We start from the raw sequence: 21,695 nt of genomic DNA on the forward strand, positions 1-21,695 counted from the left end.
GGAAAGGGAAAAATACACAGTTTGGACACAAACCAAATATGAATGTCGACTGGACCGGTGAGAATACCTGGCCCTCTCTGAATCTTCCTGAGAAAGAAGAAATGCAGAGTTATTTCATGGAAAAAGAAAAAAAAAGAAATCACCAAAGTAGTAGCAAGCAAAGGTGAGCAACATGCTGTTAGCACTTTTAATGCCATGTATTATTTTGAATAACACACTGTGTCAAGTGAACTCACTCAAGTCAGAGAAGTCAGAAGAACTGTGATTTCACCTAGTTTTGGTAAGTGTACCAACACAGTACATATGTTAGGAGGTGAAAATAAGGGAGGTTAATAAAATCAATTAATATTCAGTAGACAAACTTTCTTCTGAGTACTTTATTAACAAAGAAAAATAGTACAGGACTTTTAAGGAAGTTAAAGTCAAAATAATAATAAAAAACCCTATATATTAAAAGTCTTACATTACATTTGTTAACATTTTACAAAGGTATTTTAGCCCTAATAGAGATGATCCTTGTCAATTTCCTGATACATACTTCAGATATTCCTGATATCTGGGGGGTGGACCCGATGATCTCTTCAGGTCCCTTCCAACACCTACCATTCTGTGATATTCTCCTTTATTATCAGAACAAAGCTTCTTAAGCAAACTGATCAATTTTAAGTTCTGTATGTAGTCTATATACAACAGGGGAAAATGATGAACCAACTTTTAAAATTGGGGGGGTGAGAGGGGAGGACAGCAGCACCATGTACTTAAGGCACCTAAATCTCTCTTATTCTGGTTGAAGATCAGGAAATGTTAATTTTGTCTCAAACAAGGGAATACATGAGAAGTTGAACAAAAATAGAATGAATTTTAAAGTAAGCATTAAAATGCTTCAACTTCCATAAGCTTCTCAAATTTTTAGTTTCAATACATACACATTTTAAAAATAATTTTAAAGCATCACATTTGAAAACCAGAACAGGGCTCCGTAACTACGATCTTTCCTCAAACAACTCATTTTCTATCATTTTCAGTATGTCAACCTATTCTGAAGATTGAAAGTCGTTTATCTTCAGAGACAAAAAAAAATCAGCCCCCAAGCCAGCAATGGTCATCTAAGCCTGTAACTGGCTTTCACGCTACTTATGGTCACATGATTACTTCCTATCTTATTACTGAATATATTATCATGTTTAATGTTATTGTGGAACTACTCAAAAAGCCTAGCTAATTCTTGGCAATAAAAGAATTTTGCATCATTTTATTACTCCATCCTTGCACAAGGGGTGCATAAAGAAGAGGGGCATTTCATAATGATGTTTTAGTCCTCTATAAAGTGCATACTTTGAGGTTTAAAGTGAACATTTTTACTATGTAACTTTTGAATGCATCAGTCAGATCACTGTGAATGAACAAGTATACGTTACTAATTTTTACAGCTTGCAAGCAGACAGCTTGCTTCTTAGGTAAGATTATTCTTAGTTGCCTGTGTAACACTTGTCTTTCCCCCAGTTATATATAACTATATTTTGGTAATGTAAAACTTGAGATTTTGCTACAATTTTCTGTACACAGTTACCTAAGTTAGTGAAAAGTCTTCCTTTTCTGATAGACAATCAGAAAATAGAAAGCCAGTGTTAAGTGTTCAGCATATTGGAGCCAAAGGATAAAGTAGCACAGTATATATTGCAAACAACAGCATTTCTAAGCTAGATTTCTAAGAATTTAAGTTCGAAATATGCACTTCATTTAAGAGAGGCTAGGTCTCCTGATCTAGGAAAAGAATGCACATTTGCTTGGAATCTTCCAGTAGCAGAAGTACCTCCTCCAAGTGCAGGAAGAAGGTGGCATTAATTTTGAATTGAGATTGCTCACGGAGGAAATTTTGCTTTTCAGGGGTGGGGAGAGCATTCAAATGTGCATTCCACCAAGAGATATAAAGAACCACAAAGGTTTCTGTTAAGTGACATGAAAACTAATATATACAAATGTCAGCTATGCAAAGAGGCAATATCAGGTAAGCACAACTTTTGCAATTAAGATTGTAATGGCAGTTCCAGGATTTTTCAACAGAAGTGCCAATTAACTGTCATGGCAGCTTTAACTATTTGAACTTTACTTGTGGGATGTCTTAAATCTTCTTGATTTAAATCATTCACAGTGAGCACCACATTAGAAAACAACTAAATAAACACACAAGCTCCCAGCAAAACTCTTTTTTACAAGGCACATGAAGTCTTTGAAAAGAACTCTCTAAAGAGATATCAGATTAAATTAGTATAAACTGTTTTGTAAGACTGTAACTCAACTATTTATATACTTTCCGACTGAGAGGAAACAAAGGACAATGAGCAAAAGGATGAAAGTGATTAAAGGGGCTTTTTTTCGTTTTAAACAAATTGTTGAAAAACAGATTTTATAAGTCATAGAAGTGACTTATCAGTGAAAAAAACTAGCATTTGCAACGTTACTCAAAGAGAAACAAATAAATGCAAGTCTGCCAAGAAAAAGAAAAAAAGTAAAGAAAAAAAGCCACAAAGCCCCAAAATTATCTGTTTACATAGATTGAAACCGAAGTAATTTCATTTTAAATAAAGTAATTAATAAACTGAAGCCAGCACACGGTGGAAACAAGAAGCATTTCATTTCAAGTAAAACATCTCATTTCAGTTTGCCTTTTGCTTCCATAAAGCACCCTGCAAATCCACACCAATACTTAATTTGTGCATTTTTTTTCAGTAGTAAAAAGCAGTTTGAAATGACACACTGCAAACCATTAGTGAATTACGTCCTCCAAATCCTGTTAGTTCCTTGAGTGGCAAAAACATGCACAAGAGGTGGTTTTAGCCTACCATCCATTTCTGGATATGAGCCCATTTTCTATCATATGAATGCTGAGAAAACTACAGAATATAAAAAAAAAAAAAAAAAAAAAAAAAAGCCATTTACAAAATAGTTTAGTCACCACACGAGATTCCTAAATCAAAAATTCAGAAAAATATACATTAATTTCCATGTAATATTCACTATAGTATCAGATATCTATAGACATTAGAAAACAAGGTATAGAATAACCAAAGCAAAACATTTTATAAGTTGTATTTATTACCACAGGAAAAAAAAAAAAAAACAACAAGCATCATTTACACAATTTGAATAATTAGAATAACTAATAAATTCTGAATCTTCTGCACGCCACATAGAATCTGAATCAACTGCAAACACTGCTGAAAATCTGCTTTTTCAATTTTGTTCCCCCTCAAAAAATGCCTTTTTATTGAAAAACAAAAAACAAAACAAAACAAAAAAAGGAAAAAAATAAAATGTGTGGAGCAAAACAACTGTGTGTAAATATCCCAATTCTACTAAGTTGTTTTAAATGAAGGTCCTAACAAAAGCCGTTTATTGTGAATGTTCTGGGTATAATCAGAGGGAAAAAAATAGAAGGAAAACTGCATATCTAAAGTCACATGTTCAAATTATCCAATTACTAAATGTACCATAAATAACAAGCAACAAGCAAAAATAATTCTTTAACTCTTTTTCATGGTTCTTTACCCTATACGTTATTCAGTGTACATTTCAAGTACAGTCAGGTGTATTCATTATGCGCTACCTGTTACCCACACTTACAATGGATCTTTTGCATAGCAACAGATAAAAACTGCCAAAGCACATTAAGTAAAGGTCCTTATAAAAGCACAAAAATGTCACCGGTTGACTCAGACACAAATGTAGCAATTCAAATCCAGACAATAATAAACTTAACATTAGATATTAAACTTAGGAAAAACTATAGATATTGAGCTAAGAGCTGCCAGATGTTGAAAATCCCAGTACAAAGCTGAATTGTCCTGAAAGACAAAACTCAAGCAAGTAAAAAAAAAAATAAAATTAAAGAATTTTAGAACAGGTTTGTAGTAATTCCTGAGAATTTACACTACCTCTTTTTGCTGTCGCTCCAGCTCTCTCATACGTATATCTCTTGCTTCTGCTCGAGCTGCCCGTTTTGCTGCAAGTCTGGCTTCTGCCTACAGGTAAATTGGAATAATTCAAAGTTTGTAACACATTGTGTGTGTAAGTTTGAGCATTCAGTTTAACAACATCTTCACAAAAATACGTTAACATTGTAAAATCATAATACATTTGTAGTCGACAAAATAGAGTTCTCAGAATGATATTTCAGAAAGCACACATAACTAAATGTTTAAAAATGTAAAGTCTCACATCCATAAAGATGTAGTCAAGAGTTACACAACGGTAGAAGAACTAAGTTCAGAAATATTATCACCACTAAATCTAGAGAATTATGTAGGCCTTGCAGACTTGAAGAGATCTTTGCCTGTGCATCCTATTTAAGCAAGCACATAAGTATATGTAGTATCTGGAGCCACAGAAAGACATTCAAACAAAAAAAGGAAGAATGAAAACAGATTTTAAACAACCATTACTGTTCTTGTCGTATTTAAAAGCTCTACTCTCATGGGAATAATTTCAAAAGGCAAGCAGCAATTGGAGGTGGAATTACTTATAATAGCAATCATAAAACCAAATCATTTATTGGGCAACTTAAGACAGACAAATGCACGTTTACAATTTCTGCAGAACTGACTTAACCATTCACTGAAATGGAACTTCCCTAACTTTCCATTTAGGGGCTTACATTCCCCAACACCTTCCGCAGACAGCTCCACAACTTAAAATCCACAGTAAGCCAATTTAATTACCACAGCAGAAAACAAATGCATACCCACAACATTAGTTTTCAGCTGTGCTAGTGGACTGAATTGGCTTGCAGAAGGATCTTATGAACACCAGACTCCACAAATAGAAGGGCAAGATAAACAGCAGTGAATGCTCCCAATGTTCAGTGAAAAAGAGCTCTTAGATCTGATGAACTGCTTGTGAAACCTGGTTATTGGCAGATACAACAATGGATTTCCCCCCTCTCTATCCAGCCTCAACCAAAAAAACAAAACACATTGGTTTCAGACCCTAAATACTACTTCAAATGTAATTTCTTAATTACAAGATGCAAAAAAGATTTTGACATAAAGCTAGAAGTTGAGGAAAACACAAGCTCAAGTTTCTCAATTTTGAATTTTAGTGATCAAATAATGCATTGATGAAAATTTTCACTTTTTTTGAAACATTAAATCACTGACAACAGGTTTGCCACCAAAAATTTCAGTTGTCTATTTAGTGTTAATTACAAGCTTATGACAAACATCAATATTGAAATTCCTATAATCCAAAGCAATTTTATGCAACAAGATTTTGTATTACAAGCAGTTTTTTCTCCTTTTGCCATAGGTACAGCATAGGTTTATGTAAAACATTAAAAACCTATAATAATTGTGAAAACTGTAAATAACTATCGTGCTTCAGGAAAAAGGAAGAGGTATTTAACTTAGAGTTTAAGCTATACTATAGGGACAAAAAATATTTATTAAATAACAAGAAAGAAGGCAAACGCATTAGAACTTTGACACTTAAAATAGTTTGTCTTAACTTCAAGTGACTCGTCAAGAATGTTTTTCTATATTTTCCATACTCAGATGAAGTGATTCTAAGTCAGTGCTAGCACTATTGACTGCCACTATTTTATCATTTTTCACAGCAGAATAAAGCCGCTTCTCTTCCTGTCTGATCCACACAAGAAAGCAAGGGAATCCCCTGCAACAGGAAGTCTTTTCTCCCTTGCAACCCTACTTTGTGATCGTCTGTAATCATAGCTTATGCGGTACGTAAACTTTCACACAGACACGCATGCAGCACAAAGAGAAAGGACTCAAACAGCTGATACATCTGGTTTTAGTTCTGTCTATAGATCGGCAGACATATGCAGACAGCCTTTAGATCACAGCAGGGCTTTATGGTTAAAGATAGCAAGTTTGTTCATTTACTGACTCGTGCTAAAAAACAAGAGCCATTTCACGGCTCTCTCCTAGTCCTACAGCCTAAGTTCCACAGCCATGTTCTACAGTAGAGGGTAAAGTATTTCTTTTCCATTTTACTAAACCCTTCATATAATTCAGAAAAATTCTACAAGCATATTCATTGTAAAATACATGCCTGAAATGGATGAAAAATTTTTAGAGAATTTTTTTTAGCAAAAGCCAGTTCAGTACTACATTAACAATTAATCTGAGCAGCTAGATTCGTCCAACAAGTACACCATTTCAAGAAGACCAAAATGCAAGGCAAGAGACAAATCACATTGAATTCAAAAGGCCATCAAATAATTCTGTGTTTTCAGCAGATTTGTTAGAGAGCAAACTTCATGTTATTAAGAGCATTAATGCAAATCTTGATAACTATGTAACTGAAATTTAAAATTAACATTAATAAAGAAATAATCATTATTCAAAAGGACATCGCTTTCTTCCTAGGTGCTGCTATCTAGTCTGTTGAGTTATTTATTTAAATTATTTAGCTACATTGAAATAAATCCACTAAGTAGTTGTTAGGGGAAATAACTGTGCCACACCAGATTTGAAAAGATGGTTGAGTAGAAAAGGTGAAGCTGTCAGGACTATAAAAGTGGCACAGAAAGGGAATCAAGACTTTTTTGTTGTTGTTGTTACAGTCCTCGTCTCTGTTTCATCTGTTATTTTATATACAGGCTATAGACCAGACAGCAATACATTTTTTACTTATGAAAAATATATTACAATATCAGTTAATTGAGGATAACTTCTTAAGAAGTTATAATATATACCAAATTCCTATTTTCCTGAAGTAAAAAGTTAAACTCCGGACTGTCCATAACCTAGCAAATTTGACACTATTTTAAAAACTTCTTAAGGGGATTTCCACAGCTGCTACAAAGAAATGTGATAGCTGAGCTTTCTTAGTCACTTCAACTGCAAATGAGAGATGAGACAACCACACCTGTTTGATCCACACCAGCATACCTACATGTGTGGATAGAAAGAAAAAAAGTCCCTTGAATATAAATTATAAAAGGCAAATAGGACAAAAAAAGTAGACAATGATCTTGCATGAAATTTATTCAGAAAAACAACCAAGAAAGGAAGTACCAGAGTACAGATAAGATCTCTGTAAAACAAAGAGATTGGGTAGACAGAAGAGGCCCTCAAGACTTTATTTGAATAGGAGAAAAGGGTTAAAAAGTATTACTTAATAATTAAATCCATAATATTTTGCTTTATACATAAACACACAAACAATATTTCTTATCTTCTACCTTCTATCCTAATCACAAAGGTGCTTTCAAACAAAGTAGTTTATTTTATTGCATATATTATAGTAAAATATGCTGGAAAGAGAATGTTCTCTTTCCATTACAGGTGACATAGTCAGTTTCCTTGTTTTCATTAAAAATAATTGCTAACTACTACTTACAGCTATTTAGAAAATTGTCTCTGCTTACACCATTTTTTCTTTTTTTCTGATTTTTTTGTAATATATTCTCTGCCAAAATCTTTCGAAAAACTTTCAAGCTATTTTATCTTCCAGGGATAACAGCTAATTCTTCAGTTACAGACAAAATATTTTTGGCAAGAAAGGGAAGAAATAGAGAAAAAAAAAACAAACAAGAAAACAAAACAAAACAAAAAAACAGATTTGATTTTGAATGCCTTTGTACCGATACTCTAGAGTCTTTCCTTTCTGAAGTGTTTTTTATTTGTGTCTTCACAGCAATGACCAAGTTCTTCACAAACTGAAAAAGCTTACTATTACACTGAATCGGTATGGCAGAAGCTTTCCTCCCTGCTATGTTAAGCAAGCATAACATCTGCCTCCACAGTGTAGACAGGCATTCTTCCTCCTTCCCCTGGCTTGCAAGAAGACAATCACTAGAAAACAATAGTGTTTTGATTTTAGTTTCCATACCATACAGAAGGGGATTTAATCAGATTCAGGATAAAAGCTTCATACTGATAAAATATAGGCTATGCTAAAATATATTATTCACCTGTGGAAAAATATGAATGCTTTAATCAAAACAATTAAAATTGCTTTGTTATGGGCTACTCATTTTCTATTTTTATCAGGGTATATGCAGTGTTAATCCTGTACTTTCCAATGTTCTTGAGTCTCAGTCAAGGAAGTGATTTTTTTTTTTCTTCCACAAGATGGCAGTTGTGAGGGAACCAGCTACCTGTGCTTATTTACCATATTCAGTTTCTGCCATCAGGGTGTTTGAGAGAATACCCAAGACCATGTCAGCTGAAAATTAGGATGAGCATTTTAGAAACGTTCACCACATTTCTTAACATACTACTACACACTGTTACCTCACCAGCCTCATAAAAGCTTATTTCATCATTTCTTACAAAGTGAGCATGCTTTCTCTCTCCTGTTTCTCATGTCTTCTCCATTCCCATGCTCTTTTACCCTCATCTCCTTACTGTCTCCAGGACTCAAGACAGCATAATCATTCATGTGCCAAATGGATTTCTTATTCCTCCTCAGACACACCTTCTATTTCACACCTATTTCTCATGTGCATGCTGTCTCCAGTTGCCCACAAAGCAAATCATAGAATCACGGAATTGTAGGGGTTGGAAGGGACCTCGAGACATCATCGGGTCCAACCTCCCTGCCAAAGCAGGTTCCTTACAGCAAGTTGCCCAGGTAGGCGCCCAGACAGGGAAAGACTATAAACAGCAAAATCTTAATATTCACATGATTAAAGGTTTGGGATTTTTTTTCTGATATGACTTACTCTTCCATTGACTATACAAAGATTAAAAAAATCTCTAGAATACCTCATCAGTAAAGTATCTTTAACAGAACTACTGTTAAGTCAACACTTTGTTTGTCGCTATTCTTAACACTTAAGCTGAAATAGCCAACTTAAAACTATTTGAATGGTCTCTTATTAAAATAACACATTCAAAATTCATCTAGCTTCTACAAAAACAATCTCTGATTGGGGTGTTTTCTTTAAAAAAAAAAAAAAGTTGAAGTTACATGCAGAGAGAAACTGGTACAGACTGACCTTTGAATAGATTTAATATGATGAAGAATAAGTTAACTTGCTCAATTCATGATATAATCTCAAAACCAAAAATGTGACCAAAACATCTGCTCTTGCATGTAAGGCTAGTCTTGGAAAAAAGGTTTCAATGGTATTAGAAGCCTGTTGACAAGAAGTTACTACTGAATATTTAAAAGGAACGCAACAAATTATAAGAACAAATGAAAGTGATGCAGGTGGACAGACACTGTCCACAAGACAGCTTTATAAGCACAGAATCTACATAAAAACAGAAGAGAGAAGACTAAATTCAGCAGTATCTAATGTACATCCTATAAGATAGCCTTGAGAACCTGAACTTTTTAAAAAATTAGTTAATAAACAAAAAAAGGGATTCACATGGAAGAACCTAATCTGGACAGATGCCTGAAGTCACATTAGACAAGCAGTATCTGTTATTTGGAGAGGCAGAGCTTTGAGAGAAAAAGCTGTCTTCTACACATGCATTTATTCTTACATTCTTTGTCAATCTGAGAAAACCTACACCTCCAGAATCCGTTATGACAACTAGAAAACAAAGCCGAAAGTAGCATTAAAGGAACGCTTCATATTTTCCAGATGTGCATTCTTTTATAAAAGATTAGCTGACTTCAAATTAACTTTGCTATAATCCAAAGACATTTATCAATACTCAACTTTCAATGCAAACAAACTATGTTAAGCTTTTTCTTGCAGGGAACATCTGGACAATATATCTACCACCTGTTCCAACAGCTTTTGAAACAAATACAATAAACAGGTAATCCTCCCCGTTGTACCAAGACTTCCAAGCTTACCAACTGCAACTAATCTCTCCTAAAACACAGAATAATACAGAGAGTGGCAACTTGTCTCTCCTAAGACAGAGTGTGTTGGTTCTAGAAAAGTATGCATAGATCCCCATCTCTGGATAGGTGTATACACCCTTTATTCCCTTTGTTTTCATCTCTTTCCTCAATTTCAATGAGCACAGGGAATTTGATGCCAGGAAGAATCAGATGCACCAGGAGGTAGATCCCAGAGAAAGTGGTCTGATAACTCAGAAGTTCTTAGGATAAGTCAGGGATACACAATCATTTCAATGTTGATGTTTTAGCATATTCATGCCATGATTGGTTCAACAGCACGGAGGAAGAGCTTGTCTCAATGCAAATTCGCTCAGCAAGCAAAAGATACAAAAACTCCATACATAATGTTGCTTAAAGGCTAGTGCTACAAGAAGTGATGTGGAGGAGGCACTACCATAAGAGGAAGAGTTTTCTGATACAAAGAGAGAAAATGAAAAAATCTGACCACATCCCTCAAATCCATCAGTAGTGATCTCATCTGCCATTAAATATTTTCATACAAGACAACGTATCAGGTTCAATCAGTGCAGAAAGAAAGGACTCTACAGAAGTGAGTTTATTGGATCAGTTCCAAAGAATTTGTTACCCCAAATTTCCTGGCACACAAACGCTTGTTGGCACAGTCAGGCAGAAATCACTTTTTTGACACATGCCATAAAATGAAGAAATCTTGTCAGTTCAGAGTGGTGAGAAAGATTGAGATTAGTGTCTTCTTAAAGTCTGAAGTTTTGGAGAAAGAAAGGAGAAAAACCACCCCAAAACTTCATAGACTGCACTGGAAGCCTTTGCTAGTATTACAAACTCTGACAAATCCTAGTGGAATTTTGTGACTGCTCTGAATTCCAAAGCACTTCTATGGAGTTTTTCCAGGCAGGTCATCCTTGAGTGCTAGCCTTTTGTTTCAGCATGCTCTGTTTACTGTTTCTTGCTGCCCTGAACAACTTTGAGGAACGTTTTCCTCACAAGGCATCTGATTTGTAGATTAGAGGACTAAATTCAACTGTTCTGAGTAACATCTGCTAAAAAGGTAATTTCAGAAGAGGAAGTTGAAGAACAGGACACCATTTGACAATAAGAAGATAAACAAAACATGCTGCTGAGATAATGGGCTCAGAACAGTAGAGAACATCTACTTTATATATTCGTGCATGGAGAATTGGAATGCCCCATGTCATCAGCATGGAAAATGGAAACATTTCTGCAGCTCCAAATGAGATGTTATTTAAAGACAGGACTCATATTTACTAACTGACCTCTGCTGTTATATCCTGGGAAGTGAATTCTGTTCCTTTAAAGTAAAATACAATTTTTTGGTTTTTATTTTTTAAGAACAAGTTGGCTAATACTTGAATTATAGCAACCAATTCAATGACAACAGCTGCTGTCTGACATGGGATCTAATAGCTAGTTTGTCCAGACCAAGGGATTAACAACCTGACAGTAGTAAAAATTGTGCTAATAAATATTCATGATATCCAACTTTTCACACTGCTTCAAAATTGGACAGAAAGTAGAACTAAGACTCTCAAAATGAAAACTTGATGTGGCAAAACAAACAAAAAAAAGAGATGGTGCTATACACAGCCTCAAAAACATGCATGTAAAGGCAGCAAAACATTTTATTTTAAAATACGTCAAATTCTCTTCTCCCTAACAAGTCATGAAAGATGACCCTAGAAATACAGAAAAATGCCAGAATATTAGAAAGGAGAAAAATAATTCTAATCGGAAAGAACATTTGAACAATTCAAATAGGTTTTAAGATTTATTAATAGACATAAAACAGTTAAAGATATAATGAAATGCCTAACCACTTAAGTGGCAGGATGATAAGCATAAAAATTTTAGTTATATTCAGTATATTTAGATTAATCATGAATGCTGATTGTTACAAACTTTTTGATTGATTTATTTATTTATTAATAGAAGAGGAAGGAAGACTTCACATATTAATCCCTAGAATAGGCACATTTGACTCAGTTCATCCCTGTGACAGAATACCTCCCTCTGTGGGCCTAATATTAATTTAATTTGGCATTAAGAGGGGGATTTTTTCACTTTTGTTTAAATTAAACTCATGCACAAATTTCAGTTAAGGATAGTAGTGATCTAAGAGAACATAAAGCCCTGCAGTAATTTTAAGAAAGACAATATTCCTTATACCTTTCTACTGAGACCATTTTGACTAGACTAAGTTGCAAGCTGACGTTACTTCAATGGAACCATGCAGAGAACAGGTGAAAAGAACAATTAAAGCCAGATTCCTTCTCCTCCTTTAACTGTTTTGCCCAAAATGTAGGAGATGGACCATACAGGACTCAAAGCCCCTCAGAGAACATATGTGACACACTGTCAACTTCCATCAGATCTGGTATGAACACAGCTTTCAGAAAGTTCATAACTAAACAAAAATGACTTTTTCCCTACAGTCTATGATAACTCTGTTTGAAAACACATACAGTAGCTGTTTTCAGACACCTGTCACCTACATATTTTGTCCTACGATACGATGATTTTCTTTCATAGACACATACAGAACAGTGTACATTACAAGGTTGATTACAGTCCACTCTTTGCACTTATTTATGTCAACTACAGTTAGCACATTTGTAGATAACGTAGCTCAAAGCTTCTGTATCCACTTCAATACAAACAATACTAAGCATTTTGTTTCTAAATCCACAGTGTTTCTTCCCAGAAAAACTTAAGCCCAAACAGCAGACTGTAAAACTCTGAATTCAAGACATCTTACTATACAAAGAAGAATTTTATGCCTCTGGGTATCTGCTACTTCTCAATTGCTTTTTTGGCTGGTTACCTCCAGCTGTCTATTTTTAAGCTGCTGATCCTGTTAGAAAAGACCTGGTATAGTATGTATTAGGCTTATTTTGGCAGAAGAGTGACTTTACATTTGAAACAGAAAGCTTGTCAACTCTTCCAAATACATTAAACAACAACTACTACACCTTTAATACTAACAAACTACATTTACCATCTTGGGAATATTGCACACTGCACTGGGTAAGTGTTCAGCTTTCTAGTTTTTAGATTTAAGATAGCAACTAGATTTCTCATTTATCATAAACTAACAATCATTTAAAGCATATATCTGTAAAAATATTTGCTAAGCTTAAATGTGATCCTATGAAGTTACGTTAACCATACAAATAATAAATCATTATGGGAATATTCCAGTAAATGTTTTTTTATTATTATTATTATTATTTTATTTAAAGTATTTCTTATTTCTATTCATTCTCTTTTTTTTTTTTCTAATTATTGAATAATTAATTTGCTTTCATCCCTATTTCTGAATTTGAAACAATTTTAAGTTAACAAACCTCTCTGGCAATGCTGCTCAGAGCTTCATCTTCTGCAGAAAACCTGTCTTTCACTGGAGTTCTCTTCCGTCCTGATCCAGGAGTCCCCATCTTTATTCTCTGATTCTCTATTCAGAAAAAAACAAACAGGAAAAAGATAAGTTTTCAGATCTGGAATTAAAACAAATAAAGAAAGAATGCACACCCTACAAATGTAATAAATTTACAAATTTTTTTACTGTATAATACTCAAACTCACATGTCATTGATATAAACTTCTTCTGAGGTTGTATTTCTGGGAAGGTGTTACCAAAACCTTTTGGAAGCTCTATAACACCTCTTCACTCTACAAGGTGCACGCAGAAGTATTTCTACTGAACAGAAACCGTCAGTTTACCTACAGCTTCAAAGTCTTTGGTTATACACAACTGCCAACTGCTCCTAAGTCTCCTAGCTCAGTAAAGATACTTACATACCCTGTCATTCTTCACAACTCCTAAAAATAAGAACCCCATTTTAATTCATGGACTTGGGAGAACCCATAGTCAACAGCAGGTTCAAGCATTAGAATTACACAGTCATTGGAACTCTCTCCACAACAGAAAAGATTCAGAGACAGAACCTTTTCAAAGCATCCAAGCATTAGTAGGCGTTTATTTACACTTTAATGCAGCTGTTCTCATTCAGCTGCAACTGAATGAGAACTGCAGTTTATAACAGCAGAAGACATTTCTGGAGAAACAAACAAAAAAAAATATTATGTCGCCTAATTTGGCAAACGAAGAAATGAGAAACATTCTAGCATGATATATATCTGGTATAACACACAAAATATCTTCTTAGTCTTCTTCCGAAAACCTTTGCTATCAACCACAAGAACAAAAACGCCCAACATGCCAAAACACAGCATTTGTTTACATATACTGCATACACAGACAGCAAAACATTACTCAAAAATAAATTAACAATGTAAGTTAGGTTTTTTGGTTTTGTTTTTTCTTTCCAAGTATCTCAAAGAAACGCTACTTCCAGGCATCCAGGTCCTTACAAAGGCCAGATCAGAACTTGTTCTTAGTCCAGCTATTTGATACAAGGAAGATAAGCAATCTTTCCACACAGGGCTTGGGAAAACACCTTATTTAGAAAAAAAATCTCCATGCAAATAGAAAAGGTCTAGGAGGGAACTATTATTGGCTACACTTCTGAAAATGAACTTGTATAAAAACTATAGTTCGTACTCCATCTAACCAGGAAATACACAAAGATTCCTTAATAATTTAATCAAACATGAAAAAGCCAGCCATGACAAGAGCTCTTTTTGTGCATGAACATTTCTTTATTTCTTACTCCGTTATCTTTATACAGCAGTAACAAAGCCAAAACATATGGGCTATTTTCTGGCAAAGATATCAAGTAGCATCACAGCTCTTGTTTTTCCTTCTAATTTTAGCTTCTACACTTCTTGCCCCCACCATAATTTTACGCCGCAAGTCCTCTCTTTGCAGGCAGGCCTTTTTTTCTGCTTCAGATTCTGTGGGTATTTTACTATTCCTTGTGTGCTTGCAGGAGGGAAATACTCCGTTTGCTGAAAAGACAACAAAGACTTCAGACTGCACACCCCCCTTCTTAAAAGCTCATGCATAGGACCGACTACTATTATGCAATATAATCTTACTTGTTGCTGTTCTGAAACCAAACCTAAACATACACGATACTGCAGGTGCACAACGACTCCATTGTGTGAAAACCTTAAAGGAGAGTTTGCTGCCTTTGCGGCTGAATAGTTAGGAATAAAAAAAAACACAGTATTTGAAGGGGCCAGAGAAGATGTAGTTCTATAGTCCAGTAATGAGCACTCTCCTGACAGGGAGGAGGGTGAATAAGCACCCCCTGGATTCCATCTATTCCTCTATAGGCTGCTCTTTGAATCTGTAGTGCAGTGTTTGAATAAAACACAAGCATTTGGACTAAGACACAGGACTCATCAGGGACTGTTTTTACCATCTGCCTGTGGCTCATGGTTCGATTTATCTATTCCTCCCCCAAAACATGATTTTTTTGTTTGCTTTATCTGTGCTGTTAGGTAGCAGTGCACTTGCAAGAAGACATAAAAGGTTCCAGCCTCACTCTTACCAGAGGTTGGGATGGTTCCTAGAAGGATGACAGCTGAGCTGAAACTCAAAGCGAGTGGAGACTGAGCTAACACCTGGGACAAGCACCGCCACTGTCAGGCTACTCAGTACGACTGTCTTTTTAGTCTTAAAAAGAAGCAAGCAAACTCGGATTTTGCACTCAGATGAATTTAGATATTCACATCCAGAGAGCAATTTCAAGACGATGTCTCAGGCAACAATTCAAGCTCTGAACTACTGCCTGCTGACCTCGTTTGGGGGAAAGGTCTCCAAAAATCAACATCAACATTCAGTAATCATTCTAACTGGTTTCAAGTAAAAGATCAATTAGTATGAAGTTTTTAAATTTGCATGTTTAGAGTTGTATTACTTCACCAAATATCTACTGCATAAGTGAAAACTGCTGAATAATTGCACACACGATAGACTTGAACTGCATTTGTGGACATCATTTGAACAACATACCACTTCTAATAGACAACTAACTTGAGTTAGTGAATTCAGTGAGATTCTCTTAGCAGGCACGTTTCGGGAATTAAATATAGCAGGTTGTATAGCTATTTTTAGTATAATATGTTTGGACCAACAGTAAGTATTTAATGTATATATAAAGAGCAATGAATGGACAAAAGGAACTCAGGCTCACAGCAGCATGCAGGTGCAAAAGTCCCTGTGTAGCAGAGTGTGGCGTCCCCTCCAGCTATCTGCCAAACTTGCTCACCAAGGATAAGCACAAAACTCCTGACTGAGCTCAATCCTGGAAAAGAAAGCAGGGACTGGCTACCTAGAAGACATACAAATGTGTTGCCTTTGTATACAACAATGAGTTAGAAAAGGCAAAGTTCAGATGGAATCAAAACTAGCAAAGGCTACTAAAGACAACAAAAAAAGCTACCATAAAGACATAGGTACCAAAAGAAAGATGAAGAAAACAGTAGAGGCAGAGGACACATTGGGGGTGCTCACAAGCCCACCTTTAACAAAATTACCTAAATAATAAAAAATTTCAAGATACGAATTTGTGCACATGGTAATCAAATACAGGAGATTGTCTGAGATCGTATTTGCCCAAAACTGGTCAAAATGAAGAGCAAGAGGACCTTCAAGTTAAACAGTAACTAGAGAATTACAAAGAACCATTTGAAACAAAGAGTCAAACTCAAAAAAAAAAAAAAAAAAAGCATTAAAAAAGTGCAAAAATCTGTAGCAGTGAGAGAGGCCTTAGAGAGGAACCAGCAGCAGTGAAAGCCTGGTTTGATACTGCCTGAAGTCCCCCCGCTGACTCTGCATCATGACCTCTGTCCAGGACAGAGGGTGTCCCTCCTGGAGGCTGTGAGCTCCCCCCAGGAAACAGGTGGACAGCACAGGGTGCAAGAAGAAATCAGGCAAATTTAGAGCATCTCCAACAGGAAGGGTGTGTAAACAGAGGCCCCTGGACTTGAAGAACAGAGGACAGTTAAACATTGGCCTGGAGAGACTGAAACCTGCAGACCTGAAGAGATTTAAAACTTGACTGGACAAAGCCCCGACCAACCTGCTCTGACCAACCATGCTTTGAGCAAGGGGTGTCCTCCAGAGATTCCTTCCGAGATACACGATTTTATGATTGTATAATTATCATCACAGACAGCTTTGAAACTAACCTTCAGTACAAGCTTAAACAAGATGTTTTATAAACCCTTGAGAACCTTATCACAATTTCTTCCATTCCACTTAACTTTTAATCAAACTGATGCATCACAGAGTATTTCATGCCTTGTATGATCTGGTACTAACGAGATCTAGTTCTATTTCTATTAAATGTATCAAGATGTTACTTCTCAGAAAAAATTACGTGCCAAATATTTCACAGATGTGAGCAAAAATATTCCTTAGGCACTTCATTTCTGTGACTTGCAGGTTACAGGAAAAATTATTCTGCTGCACGATACAGAACATTGAAAATATGCTGTAGCAGTAGAATTTTCACCGAAAATAACCAAAGAGGACTCCAAAACAAAGCACAACCACACGAAGAACAGTTTTTTACACTGGCCATCTTGAACTGTAGAAGGGAAACTCCATTATAATTTGCTGCTCTCACAGCTCAGCATTCCCAAGTCATGCCTATTACATGTTTGGTTTCTTCACGTAGGCTGTTACCTGTTATATTACACAACTGATGAAGTGACATCCTGTTGTATTTCATTCCAAAAAAATAAAAATAAAAAATCTGAAGTCCCCAGACAAACCAGATCTGTGAGGAAATCTCTCAAGTTTCCTCTCTCATTTTTCTTCACTTCAGACATATATAAATTTTATCTCTTCACCAAGTTTAACATTTCTTCCTGGTCTTATTATTACCTTCTGACTAAACTAAAGGTAATCTGTTTCTCTTTCACTTCCTAAAAAAAAAAAAGTGACCTGTCTTATGTAAAACAAGCTACTCTACATTTTAAGGCCCTATCACTCACCACCTTCAGTGGCACCACCTGTCCTGATGCCTGGGTCTATGCCAGTGTATTTGGCATCGCATACACGCGAGGCATTCAGATACTACAGTGTGAACAGGCTATAAATAAACACCCTGAAACTCTCCTTTTCTCTTTCAAGTAACACCACAAAACACTTAAAAAAAAAAAAAAAAAAAAAAAAATCACCTGTGTAGAAACAATCTCTGTGTATCTGATCCAACAAGAGAAAAGCCCAGCCCTGCTCTAGAACCACTGGCTGCTCAAAGCAGCCTCGCAGTTTCCTAATGCCTGAGTCGGAGCTAGCAGCTCTTCTAATCTGGGGAAGGAAATGGACCTCTTGTCCATAACACCCAGTTTCTTGCACAAACGTAGTTGTCCACTTGCAAAGTCAGTCTTTTGTTCTACTTTAACTATCTGCAAGTGGACCGTAAAGGCGGTTCTGTGGAATACTGTGAGAGCACTGACTGCTCCTGCTTCCACAAATGGCTAACTGCCCCTGACATGTAACATGACAGAGAAATACTACCAGGAAGCTGTTCATTATAAAATATAAGCCAATTGTTATTTCACAGTATTAGAGTACATACATGTCTATGATACACCATTTTATCTGCCTTTTTTTAAGGAAAAAGACATAGCGCAGAGCATTTTCTCAACAAAATCCATGAATGCTAAATATGCTAAAGGAATAAACTCATGAAATACACTAAAAAGAGCAAAACCTTTTTCAAACACCTAACTAAAAAGAAAGAGCTAAGTAGCAGCACTACAATGCAATGATGGAATTGAAATTGAAGAACTTAAATATACTTCTTAAGTTAATTGAACACTTGCCCTTTACTTTAACAGATGAATGCTGGTTATTTTGTAGGTATGGATGGTATGGAAGCTACCATCCTGCAATTAAAGCAAAGCTTTAAAAGTTTACACACACAGCAGAACACTCCCAACCCAGCTATTTTGAAGAATTGTCTCATGAAACTGCAGCTCTAGCAACACAGCTCAATAAACAAATCTGAGGTATTATTATTGCAAACCAGCAGAAGTAGCATTTACATGAGAGGGAATGGAAAGAATCACACTGGAAATCACAAATCTTACACTCTTAGCCTTCAGTGCTTTGTGAGACCAAGCACAAATGGAGAAACATAAATAAAAAAAAAAACTGAATTTAATTATGCAAGACTAACATAAGAGTCTTCCCTAGAAGGACGCACCTATACAATTCCCCTATGCAAGGGCATGTTCCTTGTAATTAGAATTTCTGTTGATGGCATGGACATCAGGCTGATGACACCGACCAGGTGAGCACATGAGGAAGAAAAGGAGGAGCTGCACTTCCACAGGGTGACCATAACCTAATGAAGGGGTGAGCAGGAAAGGGAAACCAGCAGTTGTTCATGTAACGGATTTAAGGACTTACTCAGAGTTTTCATTCATAACAACCTTAATCAGAAAAAAGATTATCTGAAACTACAATCATAGCAAAAAGAAAAAAGAAAAAAAAAAAGATAAAAATACAAATAAAAGAGCCTAGCATTAAAGGAAAAAGCAAAGACAGAAAATTACCATCTGTCAAAAGATTACAGTGCTCACTGTTATGGCAGAGGTAGTTATTCCTGTTCATGAATAGTGTTCCCATTTAAAAAAAAATAAATAAAAAGACAAGAAAACCTGTTTGTCTCAAATCATGTCCCACCTCTGAATCCGTTGGCACAAAGCTTCTGCTCTGAATGAACAAGCTCATGTCAGCCTCTTCAGGAAATAAAAAAAAAGTTACCCTTTGTGCAGTTGTCAGCCTGCATTGGATTAACTGTCACCTTTCCAATCTACCCCTTTAGTGCAGTATATTCCCAGTTTATTTGCCATTTTAAAAGCTGAGAAATACAACTGTTTTCTCAGTTCACGGTATTTAACAACAGAATAGCAACTCCTTAGAGGGCGCTGAAATCCCGTAGTTCCTGAGTGTTATGAAGTTGTGAATAAACAGAAGGTCAGCAATTCAGACAACCAAAAAAAAAAACAACAACAACAACAAAACATTATGCAGTCAGGAAAAGCGCTGCCTGATGGAGCCATAATCTGTGATTATGCCTGGCTAGTGCTGGTGAACCTAAAGCAACGCAAGACAGTAGCTGCACCCATGCATCCTACAGGCCTGTAGGAGTACCAGGCACCTACAGACCCACCAACATACCTTGGTGACCTTCCTCTGTCTTTGCAGATTACTAAACTTCTGAGACAACATCATGCAGCGATACAACTTCAAGCAGTGACACTTATTTTATGAAGCACAAATTCTTTGCCAGTCAGCTGCTAACAGCTGCACTTATTGATAGCATTACCCCACAAGATAAAAAAAATATTATCATCAGTGACAAGAAGTCCTGGCAAAGCTCTCAGCTAAGTCTGTCTTAGGGCACAGGCACAACCTAAAGCATACGTAGGTTTCAGAGAAGCAGCGTAACACAGTTGGACATTTATAGAATCAGTGCTACCATAGATGCTGCAGGAACAAACTAAGAAAATCATATGTGATTTTAAAATATGAGGAAATGACAGTACTTTAATCAACACCATGAAAAAAATTATGGGAATGCACAATGAAAAACAGTCACATGAACCTCCCATGTTTATTCTAAAATGAAGCAACTGACATTTTTACACTGTCAGCTTTTTCAAAATAGGTACCCTTTCTGTCATTTTGCAGAATGATTCATTACTCACTGGGGAAAAAAAAAAAAAAAAAAAAAAAAAACAACAAAAAAAACCACTGCTACTATATGGAGACTCCATTTTTTAATGAATGAAACAAACAAAGAGCCCCACAGTAACAGCCCACGTTCAGTAACAAGCTGCAACTATTTAAGTTATTTTTCCATTAACAACTTAATATTAGAACACGCCCACGCTCTTGCTACAGTTACAGTGCAAGGAAGGGAAGCCACTGCCACAAGCTTCTCCCACCAGCTGGCATCTCCTGCAGAGGAGCCCCTGGTGGCAGCAGCTGTCAGGCCCTTCGGGAGGTGTCCCTTCACCTCCGCCAGCACAGCAGCTCAAACTCACCGTGCCTAATACAAAGGCACCAACTTGTCCACCCGCACAACCCCACACCACTACTCACTATTCAGAAGGACAAAGAACACACAAGGTTACGTAGAAACACAAACTGTCCGCTACATACATCTCCTTGGTAAGCAATTTCCAGATGCTTGCAATAAGAAATTTGGATTACTTTGTCAGAAAGCATCTCTGACAATTTTTATAATGCTACTGAGCCGTGCTGACCTGTAACTTACCACCATTCCCGTTCACATCAGGATTTTTCAAAGGCAACAACACAGCATCAAATCTGTTATCGGTTTCTCAACCTCTCTTGGCATTATGTACCAGAGGAACTCATTAATATATATATATATATATATATATATTATTTTTTTTTAATCATGATCAAAAGGTATATATACACTACAACTTGCTCACCATGTGAAAGCCTAATTTGTTTCCTATTTAAGCCTCTAGTGTGCCCTACGTAGCCTCCTGTGACCTGGAGTCCAATTTAACCAGCACTTTCTAAAACTTCATGTCATCCTCTGCAGAGTCTGAGTCACAACGCAAACGAGCTCCTCTGGAGTCAGTTCACAAGAAGTACTGACGTTTCGGTCAGCGAGCTGACACCTGACATTTCCCACAACAGTCTGATATGCAGAAGCTCTCTGCTACAGCCTTGAGTCGTGTCCAGGTAAAACTGACTTCACACTGGAAGGCAAACACCTCTAAACCTAGGTAATGTAGGACAATGGGAAAAGCACGTCAAGTATGACATACCGCCTTGTGCTGCCAGAGCACCTTTCACCTGCTCTTACATCGTCACTAAACAATTACATTAACCGAGGAAGGAAGTGTACATAAAGAAGATATCTGCTTCTGGGCCCCAATATATTTAAACACTTTAAAGTCAA

The 21,695-nt window shown here is 36.2% G+C and overlaps 1 protein-coding gene across 7 annotated transcripts in view; it reads right to left on the reverse strand.

Moving 5' to 3' along the window:
• Positions 1-21,695, reverse strand: part of LRRFIP2 (LRR binding FLII interacting protein 2) — a 55,622-nt gene that overhangs the window by 32,896 nt on the left and 1,031 nt on the right. For 6 of the 7 annotated variants that reach the window (XM_084306825.1, XM_084306824.1, XM_084306823.1 and 3 more), the window contains exons 2-5: positions 13,170-13,276; positions 3,936-4,022; positions 2,844-2,894; positions 34-87 (exon numbers count right to left, since the gene is read on the reverse strand). In XM_084306825.1, coding sequence (XP_084162951.1) covers positions 34-87; positions 2,844-2,894; positions 3,936-4,022; positions 13,170-13,259 — 282 coding nt within the window. In that variant the 5' untranslated portion in view covers positions 13,260-13,276. The remainder of the gene's footprint in view (positions 1-33; positions 88-2,843; positions 2,895-3,935; positions 4,023-13,169; positions 13,277-21,695) is intronic. The other variant, XM_084306826.1, reaches the window with a different exon arrangement.

The sequence above is a fragment of the Netta rufina genome, assembly GCF_964035555.1.
Source record: "Netta rufina genome assembly, chromosome: 2".
NCBI lineage: Eukaryota > Metazoa > Chordata > Aves > Anseriformes > Anatidae > Netta > Netta rufina.